The 21,239-nt window shown below is 38.1% G+C and overlaps 2 protein-coding genes across 2 annotated transcripts; both read right to left on the reverse strand.

Moving 5' to 3' along the window:
- Window positions 1-702: 702 nt before the first annotated feature.
- Window positions 703-2,887, reverse strand: LOC150037246 (uncharacterized). Its single transcript, XM_090311936.1, has 8 exons — window positions 2,708-2,887; window positions 2,344-2,543; window positions 2,095-2,229; window positions 1,985-2,053; window positions 1,703-1,760; window positions 1,307-1,418; window positions 1,128-1,246; window positions 703-783 (listed from the first exon to the last, which is right to left on the reverse strand). The coding sequence occupies exons 1-8, from the start codon at window positions 2,885-2,887 to the stop codon at window positions 703-705; spliced, it is 954 nt and encodes a 317-aa protein (XP_090168062.1).
- A 664-nt stretch (window positions 2,888-3,551) lies between these two features.
- On the reverse strand, window positions 3,552-6,001 carry LOC150037247 (uncharacterized). Its single transcript, XM_090311937.1, has 4 exons — window positions 5,687-6,001; window positions 4,530-4,916; window positions 4,191-4,297; window positions 3,552-4,143 (listed from the first exon to the last, which is right to left on the reverse strand). The coding sequence occupies exons 1-4, from the start codon at window positions 5,999-6,001 to the stop codon at window positions 3,552-3,554; spliced, it is 1,401 nt and encodes a 466-aa protein (XP_090168063.1).
- Window positions 6,002-21,239: the final 15,238 nt, after the last annotated feature.

Here is a 21,239-nt window from a genome sequence, read left to right on the forward strand (position 1 = left end):
TGGTTTGATTTCATATGAAAAGGTTACCCCACCTTAAATATGGGAGTCAAATAATTATTCCATTCAAAGAGATTTTTATTTGGCAACCCTATTCAAATAACTAATAATTAAAGGAAAATTCAACTATGGATAAAGTACTGATATCCTCATTTAAGGCTACAGTTCCACTCCACGCCAAAAATTTAAAAATAATGATAAAATAAATAAATAAATGTCAACATTGAATAATATAATGTTGACAACAAAACTTTATAGACTACCAATACAAGAATAAGAAATATAATTCTTTGAACGATTGTTAACAGAATACAAACACATTTTCCACTTTTAATTAAAATATCATGTATCAAAATTAATATTTTAATTAAACAATTTTCCATAAGTTGGTTTCCAACTAATTGCAGAGGTGATGTTTTATTTGATAAATGCACAATAGTAGTTAGAGATGAGACTAAACTAAAAAATTTATTAACGTGAAAGTTTTTTTTTTTTTTAGAATATGTGATATTATTATACAACAACAAAGAGGATCTCACAGTCTGGGATCAAGGCATCAAAGCAACAAAGCATAAGCAAAGACAAGGCAACAAAACTACAATAATACCAATAGGATAAGACTAGAACAAAACCAACACATAGACGCAAATTCGCAAACTCGCAAACCACCAGGAAGCAAGGCAGAGAAACCCCACCAACTAGTGGCTACAGCAAAGCAGAGACCATAAGGTGAACCAGAGCAAACACCGACCTCGGTCGACCTCCATGTAGTCGACGATTACGCTCCTGCCAAATATAGTATATGGACGCACAACAGAAAACACAAAACAACTTACTATGTACCCCCTTATTGACGTTACACGGCACAGCCAACTGAACTCTACATCCCAACCAGGCACTCGATGCGTCGAACCCAACTGACGCAACATACTAGACCACATCTCTCTCCCAAATCCACACTAAAAAATAAATGATCCCGCGATTCCATAACTTCCCCACATAGAAGACACCCCTCCCCCCCGACAACATACCCCAACTTCTCAACCAATCCCGCGTACCCAACCTATCCCTCACTGCTAACCATGCACAGAAGGAGTGACGTGGAATACAACCCCCGGCCCACAAAATACCAGCCCAGACACCGTAGGACGACGAGGACAAATACTCTCCCAAGCACTAGCGATAGAAAACCGACCACTAGCATCCGACACCCAAACCCAATAATCCTCTTCCCTCACCCTAGACCCCACTGCCTAGATAAGACCCTAGATCTCGAGCAGCTCCCAAAACACTGTAGGCCACCTCCAACCTCCCTCACCATCCAAGAACTCCGACAACCGCGCTTCCAAACTACTCCTTGCATCATGAACCACCGTAGACCCGTATGAATCCAAAATCGCACCCTCCGACAGCCAAGGATCCTACAAAACAAAACAAGACCGACCATCGCCAATCATCAAACGAGCCAGATGCTTGAATCTATCTCTACTTTGCAAGATAGACCTCAAGCACCAAGACCTCTCAACCTCACTTCGAACAACCTACAACGACTGCCCACACAAAACATACTCCTCCACCCACGCCACCCATAGTGACCCCGATTTAATTAAGAGAAGCCAAAGCAGTTTCATAATAGCAGCCTGGTTCCAAGAGGCCACATGCTTCACACCCAACCCCCTCCCCCCTCTCCCAACAGCATGCACACCTCATCCCACGCCACCCGTGCACCACCCCGGCTCACCACACTACCCTTCCATAAATAACTATGTAACAGATGATCAACTCATGAGTTATACACGCAGGCAACACGAATATGCTACACCAAAAAACCTGAAAGGACTGTAAAATAGATCTAACAAGCTGCAACCTCCCAACAAAGAAAAGGGACCTCGCTGCCTAGCTTTTAATACGAGCTGTAATCCTCTATATCAAAGGTGCACAATCCACAGCCCTCAACTGACCCGCCAATAAAGGTAAACCCAGATACCTAACAGGCAAAGAACCAAGAGAGACACCTATATATGCGGCTAGTTCCTTCACCTCCCAGACTCCACACCTGCAACAAACATGGAACTCTTTCCAATATTTGCAACTAACCCAGACAGCTCTGCAAACTTTGACAATACCTGCCTCACAAACTCCAAAGAATCTCTCTCATCCACATAGAAAATCATCAACTCATCTGCAAAAGCCAAATGAGTTAGGCCCACGCGCTCACACCGATCATGGAACCTAAACCACACAGAAGGTTTATTCAACAACCTAGATAAAACCTCCATCATCATCACAAACAAAAAAGGAGACAACGGGTCCCCCTGTCTCAACTCCTTCCTACCAAGAAAAAACCCTTCAAGGGAACCATTAATCATCACAGAGAACTTAGGCGAAGTAACACAAGCCCTCACCCAACTAACAAACTGAAGGGGCGTACTTATTGCCAATAACACTCCAAATAGAAAATCCCAATTCACCAAATCGTAAGCCTTCAAAACCTTTAGCACACAACGCGACTTCCCTCTACTCTTCTTATAGCTCCCCACGAGCTCCTGACACAATAAAATGTTATCGAAAATCGACCTACCCGGAACAAACGTAGACTGATTACCACTGATGAAATCAGGCAACCACGACCGCAATCTCTTAGCTAAGATCCTCGAGATACACTTATACACAACATTGCAACATGAAATAGGACAAAACTCCTCCATACGTTCAGCTCCTCGCCTCTTAGGGATGAGAGTAATAGCAGTAGAATTAACTCCACCAGGCAAGTAACATGTCTCAAAAAATTCAGCACAGCATCACAGAAATCATCCCCAACGACATTCCAAGCAGCTCTGTAATAATCCACCGAAAACCCATCAGGTCCAGGAGCCTTCTCAGATTTCATCGAGAATAAATCTTTCCGAATCTCCTCCCGACTCACTGGTCAACCAAGTGCTCTACCCCCTCCTCTGGTCAGCTGAACTGCACAATATCCTCAATTCGAGCAGTAGAATCCCTACATCTCACATGTTGGGCCCCTAAGCAACCCCGAAATAATTCTACCACCACCCCTGCCACCCTATCATGCTCCATCTGGTGAGTCCCCCCAGCAGTCACAACTGTAAATAAACCACTGCAGCTACGACGAGAATGAACACAGCGATGAAATCTTGCCACTGGCCAAAACACCTCAATGGCCTGAGTCGCCTCCACACACACCAACTCTGAATCAGGATTCCTTTCTACTGCAGCCTGAGCAATCTTCATAACCTACCTAGCCGGCTGTACCTCATCAGCTAACACAGAGATGTGCCTCCTAACGATGCACGAAAAACCCGTTTCACTACCTTTAAATTTCGCACAAAACTAACTATAGGAGACACATCCTCAGACCTTCTCCACACTGACCTGATAGTGTCAAGAAAACCCTCTGCATCTGCCCAATGAGAAAAATAACAAAACATAGAAGTCGACCTACTTCTTGTCTCCCCTGTAGAAACCAGAAGAGGGCTATGATCGGAAATCCCCCACTGACCAACTCTAACCTCCGAATATGGAAAAGCTACCTTTCACGTCTCATTGGACAAGCATCGATCCAAGCGGCACAAGATAGCATTCCCCTGAAGTTTACTAGTCCAGGTAAACCAGTTACTTGTCACACCCAACTCGACCAGATCTACCTCCAATAACACCTCATCAAACTCCTCCATCTCCCTCAAGCTAGGGCAACCACCAAAATACTCCAAACTATTACGAATAGCATTAAAATCCCTTAAAAAAACTCCAGGCAACTGCCACGAGGCACATACATCAATCAACTGAGACCACAAAGTTCTCCTCTCGCTAACGTGATTAGAGGCATATACAGCATCAATATGTACCCTAGCACTGGATGCAATATCCACTAAGGTTCCAGAAATGAATTGATCCCCACTGACATTAATGGAAAAATCATAGACACTCTTCCGCCACATCACCAAAATCCTCCCAGCTCCCTGCACACTATAGCTACACACACAACTCCAGGCATCACCAAACCTACTCATCACCATACCAAAATTCTCACAACGAACCCTCGTCTCAAGTAAACAATAGAAAGTAATAGAGAAGGAAGCCAGAAATTCTGCCACCACCCTACACTTGATAGGGTCATTCAACCCCCTAACATTCCAAGAACACCAAATCATGAATCTTGCAGGATGTCACACCTATCACTTCCCACTAGGCCTTTGCCCAAACTTCTGAACATCCCATCCATAACAAACAACGGATCAGGATCTGCCTGTACTAATGCCAATGCCAATGAGTCCTCCCCCTTATCACATAAAACATCAAACTGATTACGATCATCAACATGCTTTACAAACCCCGTAATTCCAAGGGACCCATAAACTACTCTACTCTTCAAGGGCGCGTAGTCGGTGACCCACTACCACCCCTAAGCCCTACACCTCCTCTATCACGCCTACGTCGACTAACCAAGGTAAAATCCTTAACCCTCTCTGCGCCCTTAATCTCATCTAGGCTAGCTCCCCTCGCACTCATACCCAAGACCTGCTCCTTCCACACACTCTCATTTCCCTCATTCTCCTCCAAACACCCTCATTGATTGCCACAATACACAACTCTTGACCCTTTTCCACACCCTGTTTGTCACACACCACCCCAGTATGCCCAAAGGAACCACAGCAAGAACACCTACGAAGTTTCCACTCATATACCACTGGAATAATAAACTCCTGACCCAGCATTCTAATAGTGACTGAAGGAGGCATTAACGAATCACCATCCACCTGAACACAAACCCTCACATATGATAATCGTCGCCGCTCTCTTGTTGCAACATCAAAAGAGACAGGTTTACCCACACCACTAGCTAACACTGCTAAACCCCTATCCGTCCACAACTCCAGGGGAACACGCTCCAGTTTAATCTAGATAGGAACATAATCAATAACAAAAGTTTCAGGAACAATACCTGGAGACCACTGTCGTAATAAGATGGGCTTGCCAACCAAGTGTTACAGACCATTCTCCATCACTCAATCTCGTGACTCTACCTTTAGAAAATTAAAGATAATCAAACCGTTATCCAATAAGGTAATAGTCGGTATCTCTACACATCCCCAAATTCTCTGAATAAGACGAAAAATAACAGAATACGGGAGTTTGGCATCCATAAACTGACCAACCAGAGATTTCTCCTACACACATATATCCTCATCAATAATCTCCTTACAATGTTCAACAATAACTTTATCATTTTCAACCAATGAGGGAATGAACTCCAAATTACCCCTCAACTTAGACCCAAAAAAGGCTGCCCATGACTTCTCTTTCACGCTGGATCCAGAATCACCAGAACCAAACCCCTCCTCAGACCGAACCACCTTTGGACCAGCCCTCTAGCTAAACCGGTTTTAGGCACCAGCTCCTCCCGCTCATGAAGAAAATTAATGTCCACCAATCGACCCTCACTTTCACAAATTCCAGCCTGTGAAACCTCCGCGCTAACTGACTTCTACCCCTCCGAGCCTCCCAACTTTGGCCCCGCTCCACGCGTCCCACCCACCAAAGCTCCCACGCCTATCGACCCTTTCCTCAACTACCCCTGCAGCATTTCACTCCCTTCACTTAACCTCAGCCCACTCCCAACAAGCCCACTCAACCTAGCTCCTCAAGGCCCATCTCAACATCCCTCAACCCGATTCTCATCCAGGCCCCCAACATCCTCAAGGCTCCTAGACACCCCTTTCTCTTCTTGTCCATCGACTAACCCAATACCCAGCCCACCCGGTTCAACCCTCACAACCCGAATTTCTTTCTTCAAACCTACACTCCCTATACCAAACCCTTCATCTTCTTCAAAGCGATCGTCAGACAACCCAAAATCCTTCACCTCTGAAGAATGAGCACCCAATCTCAAATCGATCTCCGATCTAAGCAGACAAAAGGGTTGACGAATAACTCGCCCTCCATTCTTCTCCTTCGGTCTTAGAGGCGACCGCTTGTGCACCATCATCACCTACTCTCACCATGTTAAACCAACACCTCAATAAGATGTCTGCCAACCAATAGAAAACAAGCCGCGAACGAAACCCGTTCAATCAATCGACGGCGACACCACATAGAAACCAGGAACCATTGAAACCCATCGATCGCAGTTTCGAATCCACCCAAAATCGAACAGACGCGAAACCCCCTGAATAGCCACGAAAACATGGATCTCAACGTAATCTTCAGTAGAAACCTCAACGTAGAGATTCACCTAAACCAGTAGAACTTCAATATTATCCAGTAGAAATCGCAGCTTCTTTAGTTGATGGTACCACCTTGCCCACCAATCCGCTTCAAACGTACCAGTAGAGTACCTCAGTAGAACATCAAGAACGTCAGCTTCGATCATAAACCCGCTGAACGTTTCCCAATTCACCCGGCGTAAGTCGCGAAATGGCAACCCTAGAGCTTCGGCGGCGGCGAACCCTAACCCTTCTTTTTTTAAATTAATCTAACCCTACGGAATAATACCTTTCTCCCTTGCTATTTATTAACGTGAAAGTTTAAAGAATTAAGACATGAATCATTAAATATTAATTTAATTCTTATAGACGTTTGACTTTTCATATAACAAATTATGTTTAATATTTGATATATATATATATATATTGAATATAACTAGTATTGCTACTAGTATATATATAGTACAAAAATGAATGACTGATATAGTGTTAATATAAGATATTTCGAGTTAACGAGTTAGTATCTTCATGTACTTTGTGATAATAGTACTTTTCTATACGTTGCTGTCTTATAATAGAATATGGAAAAAGAAAAGGCACTCTCATGCATGAATGCACAAAGACTTTAATGGATAAGTATTTGCTATTTTTATTCATACCGTGCCAACATTATTCATACTTAAAGACTTTAACGGTACAACTTGTTTAAGCTAAGTAGAGAGATGAGGCCAATATTAGGGCTTGTAGTTGTAGGGGAGAATAGGTTCAAAATATTTGAACTCATACGGTATTAGGCAGCATCCGATAAACTTTGACACCTTGGCTACATATGTCCAATTAATTCCATCAGTGGTTTCAGCCTCCACCACAAGGTGATATAATATTTCTCCCTTAGGACTAGGTCAAAGGACTTTTCCAATCAAACCATTCACTACACGCACAAACTTCAAATTGTCTCCTGTTTCCTTGTTATGGTGTTCCACCGCCAACCTTCCTATTTGTTGCACATGCGGATCATCAATATGCTCAATAGGTACCCACCAGGGAATTGGAAGAGGAAGAATTTTTGGTTCAACACTCATTATTATACAATATTTTTAATTGAAAAATTTTCTATGGATGATTTACCCTTGAATATTGACAAGTCTGGTATTTATAATTGTTGTTCAACTATAGATATTGATAAAGTAGAATTTAATTTCAAGAACATTTGATATAGTGGAATCACATATGTTGACCACCTCAATTAAAACAAGGGCTAATAGAGCTTCACAATTGATTAGGGGATAGAATTCATTTGTATAGAGAAGAGATTATTATTCTACTATTTTAGTCAACCAATACCTTTTGTAAGATATAGGTTAGTGATATATAATTAAGCATCAAAGTTTCATGTTCTCATTATCTTATGTCCCATGTGATAGTCATTTGGGTTTCTAAAATTAAATTTATAAATACTATTTATACCCTTAAGTTCTCAATATTTCATCCCCTTTTTACTAGTATTTTTAAAAACTAAGTCAAGTTTTGAAAATTTAAAAGAAAAAAGTAGACTATGTTGGAAAACATTTTTTTTTTAAATTTTAGAATATGATCAATAGGAACTCAAGTGTTTCTTGAAGAAATGTACACAAAAACAATAACTGGTAAATGATATGTCTAAAGAAAGAGTGTCGTAAACCTCTCAACGCCAATCAAATGAAACTTGTAATTATCGAACTGTACTACTGCTACCACTAAAATGTAGCATTGGTGGCAAGTCCATCTGCAGGGAAGCGTAAGATATGGTTTCGTTTAGTCAATTCTCTAATTATAATGATAAATGGGGGTTTGAAGTGATATAGAGATAACGTGCATGAAAATAAAAGATAAAGTGGGTAAATGTAACTTGGGATTGGAAATTCTAATTCTAAGAGCAAGAGGGATTCCTATACAATTTTTTATCATCGACCTTTCTCTTGATTGAACATACATTTGATTTACGTGTGCACAATAACTTGCTCGGCCTAACCGAACTCATTGGCGCTACAGGCAACCAACTCATTGGACTAAACCAAGCAAGCACCCTAATTATAATTAAAGCCTACCCCCTAATTAAACTAAATACCTTAGTCATATTGACTTCAAAAGCGTCCATCTAGAACTAACTCATTTGCATTACAAGGTAAAACCACTAGAGCAAATAGACAACTATTTTGTAAGTGGTTTCCCATCATATGAAACTTTCATGTTCAATCACACACAACATGCATGCATAACCTATTTTAACAAATTCCCCATGAGACACCTAAATAAACATAGTTACACTTACATTAAGCTTACATACATATTTATATCCTTTATTTGGTGTTATGTTATGTAGAAATACCTCATATCATAACCTTCCATTCCGCATGTAATATTTACAAGGTAATTGTCCCTTATAAATAACATTAACATCAACTAGTTTTGTTTCCTATGACCCAACCCTTAGTAGAAACTATCATACATCTAGTTGCATAATATAACTTCTTAATTTAGGTATTTCATGCATATTATATTCTTTTCGAATTCCGTGACACATAAGACTACTAACTAGACTTCAATGCATAAAGTACCGCACAATTTTGTCACGATTATCCTAAACATATTTTACTAATCAACATACTAACCTAAATTCTAAGAGACATTGAATCATAGAAAATTACTCAATGTAACATGCTTTGCAAAATACCAATCAAATATCATTAAAAAAAAAAGTTAAATAAATAACTCATAATGTATAATCAAATTCAAAGATTCAATGCATCACAATTAAAGAAAACAACTCAATGGATAATCATTCATAAAAGTCAATCACAACAATAACCCAACAAAATATTCATAAATGTATTATAAAACATTCAATTAGAACCTTATGGTGGCAAGCAACTTACAATTAACTTATACTTAAACAAGACAATAACATAAAATCACTCGATTTAGTAATTTATGATAGAATCCACTTACCTTACACTTGAAATCTAAATCCTTTAAAGATTTCTATTTAACATCTAGCATGATTTAAATTAAGTTAGAACAAATTAAATTTACTTTTCCTAAAAGAAGCTCATTAGCTAGCTAAGTACAGTAATTTATCTAGCTAACCTAAATTACTTATCAATTATCATAGTTACCATTAATAATAAAATTAATTTATAAATCACATAAGTTAATCTTTTTAATTATCATATTAGGCTCTAATCTATACCTAAAAAAATACATAAAAAAAGTTTAAAAATTTTAAGATTAATGTAAGAAATTTAAAACCCAAATAATAGTATTTTTCACTGAATTTAAGCCCTATACAAAATAAATCATAAAACTTAATTTTAATGCCTTAAATATACTTCTGAGTTAAATTTAAGCTACTAGTCATGATTTCAGAGTTTCTTAGCCAACACATTTTAATTTTTATATCAATGAAACTAAAACTAGAAAGATTGCGTAAGCTAATAAAACACAATTTTAGACTACTTTTAGGAATGTTTTGAACTATTTTTGTTACAAATTTTCATGTCTAAAATCAACATTTTAAGATCTAAATAGCACTAAAAAAACTAAGTAGCAAAACCCCTAAAGGAAATTAATAGCTAGTGAAAATGATCCTTACCGTTTAATGTGCTTTCCTCTCTACTGTAATAATGGGAAGGAAACCTTAAGTAACTAAGGAGATTAAGATAAAGCTTGAATACTTTAGAAAAGAGATATGAACATGCTAAGAGTCTACAAAATAAATAGAGAAATATTCACTACAAAAGGAGACTGAAAAAAGATTTTTCTCACTGATTTGATATTACCGTTAAACATTCTTGCGAAATACTCCAAGATTTACTTGTTTCATAGATCTATACTTAGGTTAATGTAATAGGTGCTTCGTCTTTGGTTGCAAAGAACATTTTCATAGCATATTCTATCATAAAATTGGATCAAACACAAGTTAGTTTCTCGGTCTTAGGAGTTGTTAATATGCTAAAAAAATAAAAACAAAAATGTCGATTAGTGAGACTAGTGAAAATATTTATACAATTTGAAATTATTAGTTTATAGTGATTAATAAAAATACACTGAGTATATAGCAAACCAAAAATACATTGAGTATATAGCAAATCAAAAACACTTATACGTGAAAATATTTTTTAGAAAAATTAACCTAACGCAAGCGTGTTTTTATTTTAAACCATGGTAAGAAGTATTTAAGTAAAACTTAACTATTATGAAAACATTAAATTTTCCTACACAATTAAATACTTCATTTTAAAACACTTTTGTTCCCGAAACGGTATGTCGAATACACGATTAATCAATAATTTAAAATAATTTTCTAGCAGCAATGTATATGTACATTTAAATATTTCATTGTTCATCAGGTTGATCTTCTTATAGTTGGGTCATTGATGCATGTAAATATTTTGAGAATATCTAGAGGAAAGAAATCCCTAATAGCCCCGCTTCTTTGGTAGAAAATAAGAGTTGGCTAAATGAAAGCAGTTGAATATTTATTTTTATGCATTATAGATCATCTGACTAAAAATATTAAGCTTGACGGAATAATAAATATTGCACTATGGTCTACACATTTATTCTATTCCTAGTACTTTATGCCTTTTTTTTTCTTTTTCTACAGTAGAAGAATTTTTTTTTTTTAAGTTAAAAAAAAAAAAAAAAAACCAACCTTGTGTCTATCTTTTAAATTCTCATATGCTTTCATAATTTTTTTTTCCAGGACTGATTCCATGTGAGAAATTTACCCCAACTTAAATATGGGAGCTAAAATTTTGTTGATTCAATAGGATTTTATTTACAGATCTTGTTCTAATAACTTAAAATATAGTGTAATGTCAAAAGCATAATCAATTTTACATCAATAATCTCATTTAAGGTTACCATATTTAATTTTTCGTTTTTTCTTTAAATAGAAAGATTAATGTCAAAAGAAAGAAGATTCCTTACCCCTTTTTCTTGCAATGGATGCTTTGTATGGTATTTCTTTCTTGTAAAATGTGCAGTGAGAATTTAAACATCCGAAATTCCGAATCAAAAGAAGTTCATTTTTCAAGTAACAAGAAATAGAAATAATTATCAAACATATGTATTTCTATCTTTTTTTAAAAAAAAATAGAATCAAGCATAAACAAGAAACAGTAAAGAAACGAAAAGTGCATTATCAAATAAATTCATAGAATAAAAAGTTTAGAGTAATAAGAGTATTTAAATTAATACAAAACAGTTCATTGATTGCACATAAACATTTCAACATTTGATAATTGCTCAGAATTAAAAATTAAAATAAAGATTTTCCAATTTTTCTGATTCCTTCTATTACCAAAGTGTTTTCATTTATTGTACAAGAAGAACATCAATGATACATTTGTTATTGTTACAGGAAGAACCGAAGACAAGAAATGAGGTTGCAAGCAGTTAAACATTGTCATCTTCTTTTTGTTATGTTGTTGTAACCACTAGAGCTTCTTCGTTGATTATGAGCGTCTGTATAAAAAGAAAACGAATGAAAGAATAGAACGAGAGAGAGCAAGGCATTTATTCTGTAAAAGGTTTTAAGAAAAAGTAATAAAAGAGATCCTCCCAATTTGCAACTATCGTCTACACAATCGTCTAATGCTTCGTACTATTGTTTACATAATTGAACTATTGTCTAGTTCTTTGGAACTAAGTCTACACAATTGAGCTGTCTTCAAGTAAACGATTGAAGAGTCCTGAAGCCTTAAGCATACAGTCTTCCTTGAATCTTGAAGTGTACTTGACAGTTAAAGCTGAGTAGTTTTGACTTGCAAACAAGTCGATCATAGTTATTTGAGGCAACAAGTGGTATCAGAGCTCAGTGAACAGTTCAAAACAAATCCAAGATTTGAATTCTTGCATACTTCGAATCAAATAAGTCAATTTTAAAGTTCAAGAATGGCTACAACCACGTATGAAATCGAAAATTTTGATGGTAAGACAGACTTTGAGTTATTGAAAGAAAAGATTAAGGAAGTTTTGGGTCAGCAGAAGGCACTTCTGGCCATCACGGACCCTGTAAAATACCCTGAAACATTCACCGATGCAGAGAAAGAGACAATAGAGGTAAATGCTTATGGAACTAATGTCTTGAATGTTACAGATAGTGTTTTAAGGCAGATTATTGACCAGCCTACTATTATGACCTCTGGAAAAAACTAACGAGATTTATCTCAACAAAGACTTGCCTAGTCAAGCTTTCTTGAAGGAAACATTTTTCACATACAAGATGATAATTTGAATGAATTCAAAAGTCTGTCATCAGAATTCAGATCAATATGAGACAATATTGGGGAAGAAAACAAAGCTTTCATCTTACTTAACTCTCTACCAGAATCATTTAAAGATGTCAAGACAACCATGAAGTATGATAGAGAAAGAATCACTATAGAAGCAATCATTTTAGCAATAAAGAGTCAGAGAACTAGAGTTACGAATGAGCAAGAAAGATCAGCAAGGAGGATAAGACTTGTTTTCAAAGGGAAAAACAAATAACAATGGGAAGAGAAAGCAGAATGATGGCGACAAGTCTAAGATCAAGTGTCATTTTTGCCACAAGCTTGGACACATAAAGAAAGGCTGTTATGCCAGAAAGCTGAACCAATAGAACAAGGGAGGAAAATAGACTGAGGCTGCTATGGGGGAATTTCCCTTGTGTATTCAGATGCCTTGGCTACAACTAAAGAGTGTGGAGAGTAGAATTCTATGGAGACTAAAGACTGCGTGATAGATTCTGGTTGTTCAGTCCATATGACACCATCTAAAGGATGGTTTTGTACCTACAAGAAGTGGGATGGAAGGCTGATAATAACAATGCCTGCAGAGCTGTTGGAATTGGGTCTATATCCTTGAAGATGCAAGAAGGTTCGGTGAAGTTGATTAGGAATGTGAGGTATGTTCCTACATTGAAGAGAAATCTCCTATCATTAGGGATGTTTGACTCCATTGGTTATGAATACAGAGGAGTTGGAGGCACTTTTTAAATAATTAAAGACTTAAAAGTAGTGTTGGTGGCAACCAAAGTTAATGGCTTGTATGTCATTAAAGATGTGCAAATGGCACAAAAGGCTTATCCCATATCAGTGTGAGAGGGCTGTAAGTTCTCTTAAAATAAGGGATTCTTCTTAAAGATGTTAGAGATAGCTTGAAGTTTTGTGAGCATTGCATCCTTGGCAAAGCAATAAGGCAAGGCTTCCTTAAAAGACAACATGCTTCCAAAGAGATACTTGAATATGTGCATTTAGACTTATGGGGGTAAGCTCACTCTTCTTCTCTAAGTGGAGCAAGGTACTTTCTTTCCCTTGTTGATGATTACTTAAATAAGAGTTGGGTTTACTTTCTAAAAACCAAACATAAAGTGTTTAGTAGATTCAAAGAATGGAATACCTTGATTGAAAAGGAAACCTCTAAACATATTAAAGACTTGAGAACGAACAATGATTTGGAGTTTTAGGGAGAGGAGTTCAACTTTTTTTGCAGAGAAAATGGCGTAGTTGTTCAAACTGAGGTCTTTTCTCTAGTGGTGAAACACACATCCATTAAGCTACTCCTTTCCTTAGTTGTTCAAAAGGACTTAGAGTTAGACCAATTAGATGTAAATATAACTGTCCTACATGGATTGTTAAAGGAGACTATTTATATGAAGCAACCTCAAGGGTATGTGAAGAAAGGAGAATAAGACTTAGTGTGTCTACTAAACAAGTCTATCTATGGGCTCAAGCAGTCACCAAGGTGTTGGTATGAAAGATTTGATGAAGTGATCTTTAAAATGGGATTGGAGAGAAGTTCCTATGATTGGTGTGTGTATACAAACTCTAAATCTTCAAAGAACCAGTTTACCTACTCTTTTATGTAGATGATATGTTGTTGGCTAGAAGTTCCAAAGAAGAGTTGGGGCATATCAAGATGCTCGTAAAGAAAGAGTTTGATATGAAAGACCTAGGGGAATCTAGAAGGATTCTAGGCATTAAAATTGAAAGAGATAGAAGACATGATAGATTGCATGTGAGTCAATCAGAATATTGTGAAAAAATATGGCAGAGGTTCAAGATGGATGGTGCTAAGCCAGTTGGCACTCCACTTGGTCCTCATTTTAAGCTTTCAGCTGCAAACAGTTCAAAAAGTTCAGATGAAGATCACATAAACCATATGAAAGTTGTTCCCTATTCTCAAGTAATGGGATCTTTGATGTACCTAATGACTTCAACCAGACCAGATCTGTCCTGTGCTACAAGTTTGATCAATAGCTACATGGAAAATCCTGGTAAACAACATCGGAAAGCAATCAAATGGATACCGAGGTATCTTTGTGAAGGAACTCTTATCAATGAGTACCTTTAAGCAGAAGCAAGATCGTTTCAAACTCATTGTGACAGAATTACTGCATTCACAATTAAATAGACTTGTTATGCATTTAACAATAAATTAGGGCATGCTTTGAACTATAAACAACAAAGAGAACAAGATACATACCAGTTGAAGAACCATTCTTCACAGAAATCTCGCTCTCGTCAAACGGACTGCACCTCTCGCTCTCACTGAGATTTTCCAAGTTATCGCCTACCCAATCGCTACGTCGTCTACCCACGAATAGACTCCTCACGAACAAGGCATCAGGGAAAACACCACCACTTGGAACCCTTGGTATTCTCGGTATGAGAATCCAGGAGGTGTGGGCTCTATTGAATTTAGTAGAGGGAAGGAGGAAGAGACGATCATTTACACGACCAAGCAAGTGGGAGATATCAGGTGTCTATCGTATAGACGATACTTGATCGTTTAGGTAGAGGTACACGATCGTATAGTAAAAGGGGTAAGATCGTACAGACGATTGTTTAGTAAAACGTTCAGGCGCGCGATCGTTTAGAAAGAGCTAGACAATCGTTTAGTAAATTCTATGCGATCGTTTAGTAAACCGCACGTGTGTATGTGATAGATAGTATACACAATTCTGTGAGCGAATCTCTGATCCTTTTGCAAAATGAATCCATTTAGTTACAAAGGGGACCTTATGAACCTATGGCTTAAAGCTTCAACAGTACATGAATAGCTAACTAAACTCTTTAGCCACAAGATCCACCATCCATTAACTACCAGACATTCCACTAAAGATTGACAGCTGCACTCTTCTCACCACAGATATATTTCTATGTTCATTGGATATAACCAATCAATAGTACAATAACCCTTCATAGATTCCCGTAATTACAACTGGGCCAATTTACCGTTTTGCCCCTCTAATTACATCTAACTTCTTAAGTACCATTGATCCCTCTAATGAACAATACAACATAGTCCTACTATGTATGGACACCTCTCAGGCCATAAGAAGGTGTGTGTCGCACATTGTTCAAGCCTCGAAATCAACCCTTAAGGGAACAATTTATCTACTTACCCCTACTTCAGGGAAGGAATGAGTTCCATCTTATGTAGCTGAGTTCCCAGCTCCCGAATCAGACGAATCTTGAAAGTGGTAGGTTTAACTCGGCGATCTGGCCACTCCATCCATGCAAATCAAATGGCCACCCTCAAAGGCAGAAGTTCCCAACTCACTCAGGATTGAGGTCATTTACCTATGGTCATCCAAGTGAAGTGAAGTCTCTGTCATGAACGGCATTATATAACGTGACTATAACACTTCGTGGTCCGGTCTTATACAAACTCCTTTGTATAAGACATCCTCGCTCGCATGTCTCTATATGAATGATCAAGATCAGACCATATGTAGCAAGTCAAAACACTTGTAACTATTCTACAAAGCGGGCCACATCCGAAGTGTTACCAGGATAAGGTTTCCCTTTTATATCCATATACTATAGACCATTTTGGTTATCACTTAAGACACGATCCACCTGTATGTCTCCACATACATGTTTAAGTTACAATGACAACCAGGGATCTTAGTTTATTGGTTTGTGGTAAAGAAATTAAAATATCCAATATTCCATAGACAAAAGTGAAGAAAATATCATATATTATTACATCACAAACGTTTGTTCAAAACTTTGTTTACAAACTACAAGACCCAACGAGAGTTTAGGGCATCAACCCCAACACTCTGTTCATCAAAGGAAGCAAGGATCTTATATAGACAGAATGAGCCTTCCAATGATGAAATGTATGGTTATGTTGATGTTGATTATGCAGGGAATTTGGATAGAAAGTGCTCAATATCAAGCTATGTTTTCTTATGGGGAAACAATCTGATAAGATGGAAGACAAGTTTGCAGTCTATTGTGGTCCTTTCCACAACAGAAGCTGAGTTTATAGCACTATCCAAGGCTGTGAAAGAAGGTTTATGGCTAAAGGGATTACTAAACGATTTCGACATTACACAAACGAAGGTGAGAAGTTGAGGTAGTAAAGATACATGCTGCTGATATGCTGACGAAGACAGTTCCTTTAAGCAAGCTTGGTCGATGCTTGGACTGAAGGAAATCGGAATCGAGATTTCCATGAGTAGTAGAACAAGACTATTCCAAATTACAATCATGAATGAACATATATTTATAGTCTCTTCCAAACAAACAGTTATGTAATTCATACAGAAATTACAGCATGTAAAATACAAAGGAACAGAGAGCAAAACTCTACACACATAGGAGGATGCATCTCCATGCTTTGATGCGCACGAACACTCGAACAATAGCAACCTCGAACGCCTGATCTACATGACTGCAACACCACACGAACACAACACTAACACTTCGCGCTCATCCTCAATGATATCCTCGATCACGAAAAAATCTGCAACACGAACGGCCTCCACAACACCACGAACGGCCTCCAGAAAACCTCAATGGTGTCGAGTTGAGTCTGATACCACCAACAAGGCAACCTTGGTATTCTCGGTGTGAGAATCCAGAGGGTGGGTTGTGTTTGGACTTGATATGAGGCAGACGAGCGGAGAAAACAATGATCACGTACATGACTGGGCAAGTGGGAGATGGCTGAGACCTATCGTATAGGTCGATGCTCAAACATTTAGATAAAGTTATGTGATCGTCTAGCAAAAGCTATGCGATCATTTAGCTCTATTGTTTAGCTCCGTCAGTCGCCTACAGATACTACATGATTGTTTACCTTGGGCCAGCGATCGTCTAGCAAAGCGATGCGATCGTTTAGTAAACATTGCACGATCTTTTAGCTTGCACCTGCATGATCGTTTAGCTCACCCAGATGTCGTTTAGTAAATCTATATTTACTTGACGACTTACATGAGTTTCTTTTCGCGAAGAGAAAACTCAAAATCCATTTCAAACTTTTGGAAAACTTCTTTTCAAAAAAGAAAACCACTTTCCTTTTAAACTCACGGTTACCATGATCCAATAACCACCCACTACTTTAGTTATTTAAAAGAAAAAGAATTAATTATATAATAATTAATATTATTATAAATATAAATGATAACCAACTTATCATACTATATTTATAACCTATAGTTTTAATATAAATGAAACATATCAAAGTTCTTTTTCTATTCCATGGTACTTAATGTAAATCTCATTTACATTAATCCTCCACTAGATGTATCTTATACATCATACCCATTATATCATATATAATCAAAATAACTCATTTGAACATTTCAAATCAACACCAAGAACTGATCCTCAACATAATCTAAGCTACCAAGGGGACCTCACGGACCTGTTGATCCGAAGCTCCAACGGTACGTGAATAACTGACTAAACTCTTTAGTCACAGGATTCACCATCGTTAATTGCCAGGCACTCCACTAGAGACCGACAACTGAACTCTCCTCGCTAGATATATTATGTGTCCATCTTAACCAATCAGTAATGCGACAACCCTTCACAGATCGCTCATAAGTACAGCTGGGCCAATAACCGTTTATGCACCTGTAGTTACATATGTCTCCTTAAGTACCACTAATCCCTCTAATGAACATAAGTTATAGTCCTACTATGACTGAGTCTTCTCTTCCAAAGAAAAGTTGTGGCCACTATGTTCAAGCCCCGAAATCAGCCCTTCAGGGAGAATCTCTCTATTTATCCCTACGTCGGGAAAGGAGTGAATTCCATCTTGTGGATTGAGTTCCCAGTTCCCAAATCAGACAAGTCCCCAAAAAGGTAGGCATGTTGAGTTGCCAATCTGGCCACTCTCATCCATACTAATCAAAGGACCGCCCTCAAAGGTAGGAGTTCACAAAACATTCAAGATTGAGGTCGTGTCACCTATGGTCATTTAGGTGAGATGCAAGTCTCTAATATCAACGGCGTTATATACAAAGTCTAGTCATCTCGTGGTCCAGGTCTTATACAAAGGTATAGGACACCCCCCGCTCCACGTCTCTACACGAATGGTCAGGATCTATCATCTGTAGTAGTTTACAACACTTGCAAACCTTTACAAAGCGTGTCGTATCCATAGTGTCACTAGGATTAGGTATCCCACCATAATCCTTATGCTACAATCCGATTTAGGTTATCACTTAAGGCATGATCCACTTATATATCACATATACATGCTTAAGTTCACATAAGATAACCAAAGAGCTTTGTTTATTGGATATAAGTAAATGCCAGAATTAAATAACACTTATTTTATTCATTGAACAATGCGTATCTTTACAAAACAACAAGACTCTGGAAGAATTAGGACACCAATCCCAACAATCTCCCACTTGTCCTAATGACTCAGGAGACTAATGTACAATACAATATAAAAATGTAAAATATAAAATAAACTAGGGAATACCCCACTATCACCTCTCACTGGCCCTAGACAAGATGTCGCATGTCCTGCAGACCTAGACTTTCCAGGTAACCCTCTAACACTTTAGCCGTGAGGGCCTTTGTAAAGGGATCAATAACGTTGTATTCTGTAAGGATCAAATCCTTAGCTCTAAATACAAGCATGTAGACCCTTGATAACGGGCAGAAATGCACGTTATCATAGTGTTAAGTTCTTAAATAATGCTGGCTTGTATGTATAAAATATGTTAGATTGCGTCCAAAAAGCATTAAATTCATAACATTGCGGTCGCATGCGTTCATCGTATAGAAACAGTTGATTTTGTTATTTTTATGCAAAATATGCGTTGATGCAAGGCAAAAAGAGCGATCATAAGAAATAAACGGACGAGCGCAGCATTACCGCAAGGCTTTGTGGTAATTATGTTCGCGAACATCTGCTCAAGAAGAATTTCCGCATGAAGCGGGTGCAACTTGGTGGGCGCATCTGGGTGAAAGGCATAATTAATCACGATGGGATAGAAAGCTGAGACTGTCGAATCCGAATTAAGCTGACAGCCGCTAATGGTAACAAGTACATTCAGCTTTTCGGTGACAAATAACACTTATTTTATTCATTGAACAATGTGTATCTTTACAAAACAACAAGACTCTGGAAGAATTAGGACACCAATCCCAACAATCTCCCACTTGTCCTAATGACTCAAGAGACTAATGTACAATACAATATAAAAATGTAAAATATAAAATAAACTAGGGAATACCCCACTATCACCTCTCACTGGCCCTAGACAAGATGTCGCATGTCCTGCAGACCTAGACTTTCCAGGTAACCCTCTAACACTTTAGCCGTGAGGGCCTTTGTAAAGGGATCAATAACGTTGTATTCTGTAAGGATCAAATCCTTAGCTCTAAATACAAGCATGTAGACCCTTGATAACGGGCAGAAATGCACGTTATCATAGTGTTAAGTTCTTAAATAATGCTGGCTTGTATGTATAAAATATGTTAGATTGCGTCCAAAAAGCATTAAATTCATAACATTGCGGTCGCATGTGTTCATCGTATAGAAACAGTTGATTTTGTTATTTTTATGCAGAATATGCGTTGACGCAAGGCAAAAAGAGCGATCATAAGAAATAAACGGACGAGCGCAGCATTACCGCAAGGCTTTGTGGTAATTATGTTCGCGAACATCTGCTCAAGAAGAATTTCCGCATGAAGCGGGTGCAACTTGGTGGGCGCATCTGGGTGAAAGGCATAATTAATCACGATGGGATAGAAAGCTGAGACTGTCGAATCCGAATTAAGCTGACAGCCGCTAACGGTAACAAGTACATTCAGCTTTTCGGTGACAAATATTCGGTACATCAGTTAGGGAATTAAAGCCATCCCATCTGTGCAATCATAAGAGAGAAGCCGCCTTTCACCCCAGAAGCTCTATAAATATCGAAGGCATCCTTCCGAAAAGGGGTTCAGCAGTTCGGAGAGTTAGAGAATTTTTCCTTAGATAGTTTAGCCTTATTCTTAGATTTTCATTATTCTAAGGCGAAAACAAGAGAAGGAAGTTGTACTGATAGATCGTTCCGGTAAGCTTGAGAGAGCACCGGAAGCTTCAAGATCAAAGAGAGGGCCAGCTCCTGCAGAAGCAGGAATATCTTTTAAACCGAATAGAGATTGCCATTGTAAAAGCCTCGGTCAGCAAGGGATTGCTACCAGGCTCTCTACCTTTAACTTCCATTGCTATTTTGTATTCAGACTCATTTATAAAAATGGAATTTACTTCTCTATATCTATTCACTCTCTGTTATTTACACATGAGTAGCTAAATCTGTTGAATGGGTTGAGAAGCACTTAGCTACCTTAACTGGGGATATTCATTCTATGCGATCATCTTGTATTATGTATGTTTCATTCGTCCATTAGAGATACTCGGGAGGGTAGTCTAAGGACAAGACCTAGGCTTGGGAAGGTTAGGTTAGAATCTGGGCTCGAGAGAGTCAGATTAGAACGCATAATCAAGAGATAGGAGCTTAGGAATAAACATTGTTTGCTATTAACGCATCTCATGCATCCTAGAGATAGGATATGATTGTGTGCGGTCACCTTGCCTTTATGCATCTTGCATCATCGCATAAGAAAAGAGTAGAGACTTAGAAATAAGCTCTATGGACACGTTTTCATTCAACACATGCGTCCTAGACTTAGGAGCACCGCATTTGCATTGGAAAATGGCTTGCTGTGCATGGTTGTAGCATGATCG

This window comes from Benincasa hispida, chromosome 3 (genome assembly GCF_027475165.1).
Source record: "Benincasa hispida cultivar pf3 chromosome 3, pf3_genome.v1.1, whole genome shotgun sequence".
Lineage (NCBI taxonomy): Eukaryota > Viridiplantae > Streptophyta > Magnoliopsida > Cucurbitales > Cucurbitaceae > Benincasa > Benincasa hispida.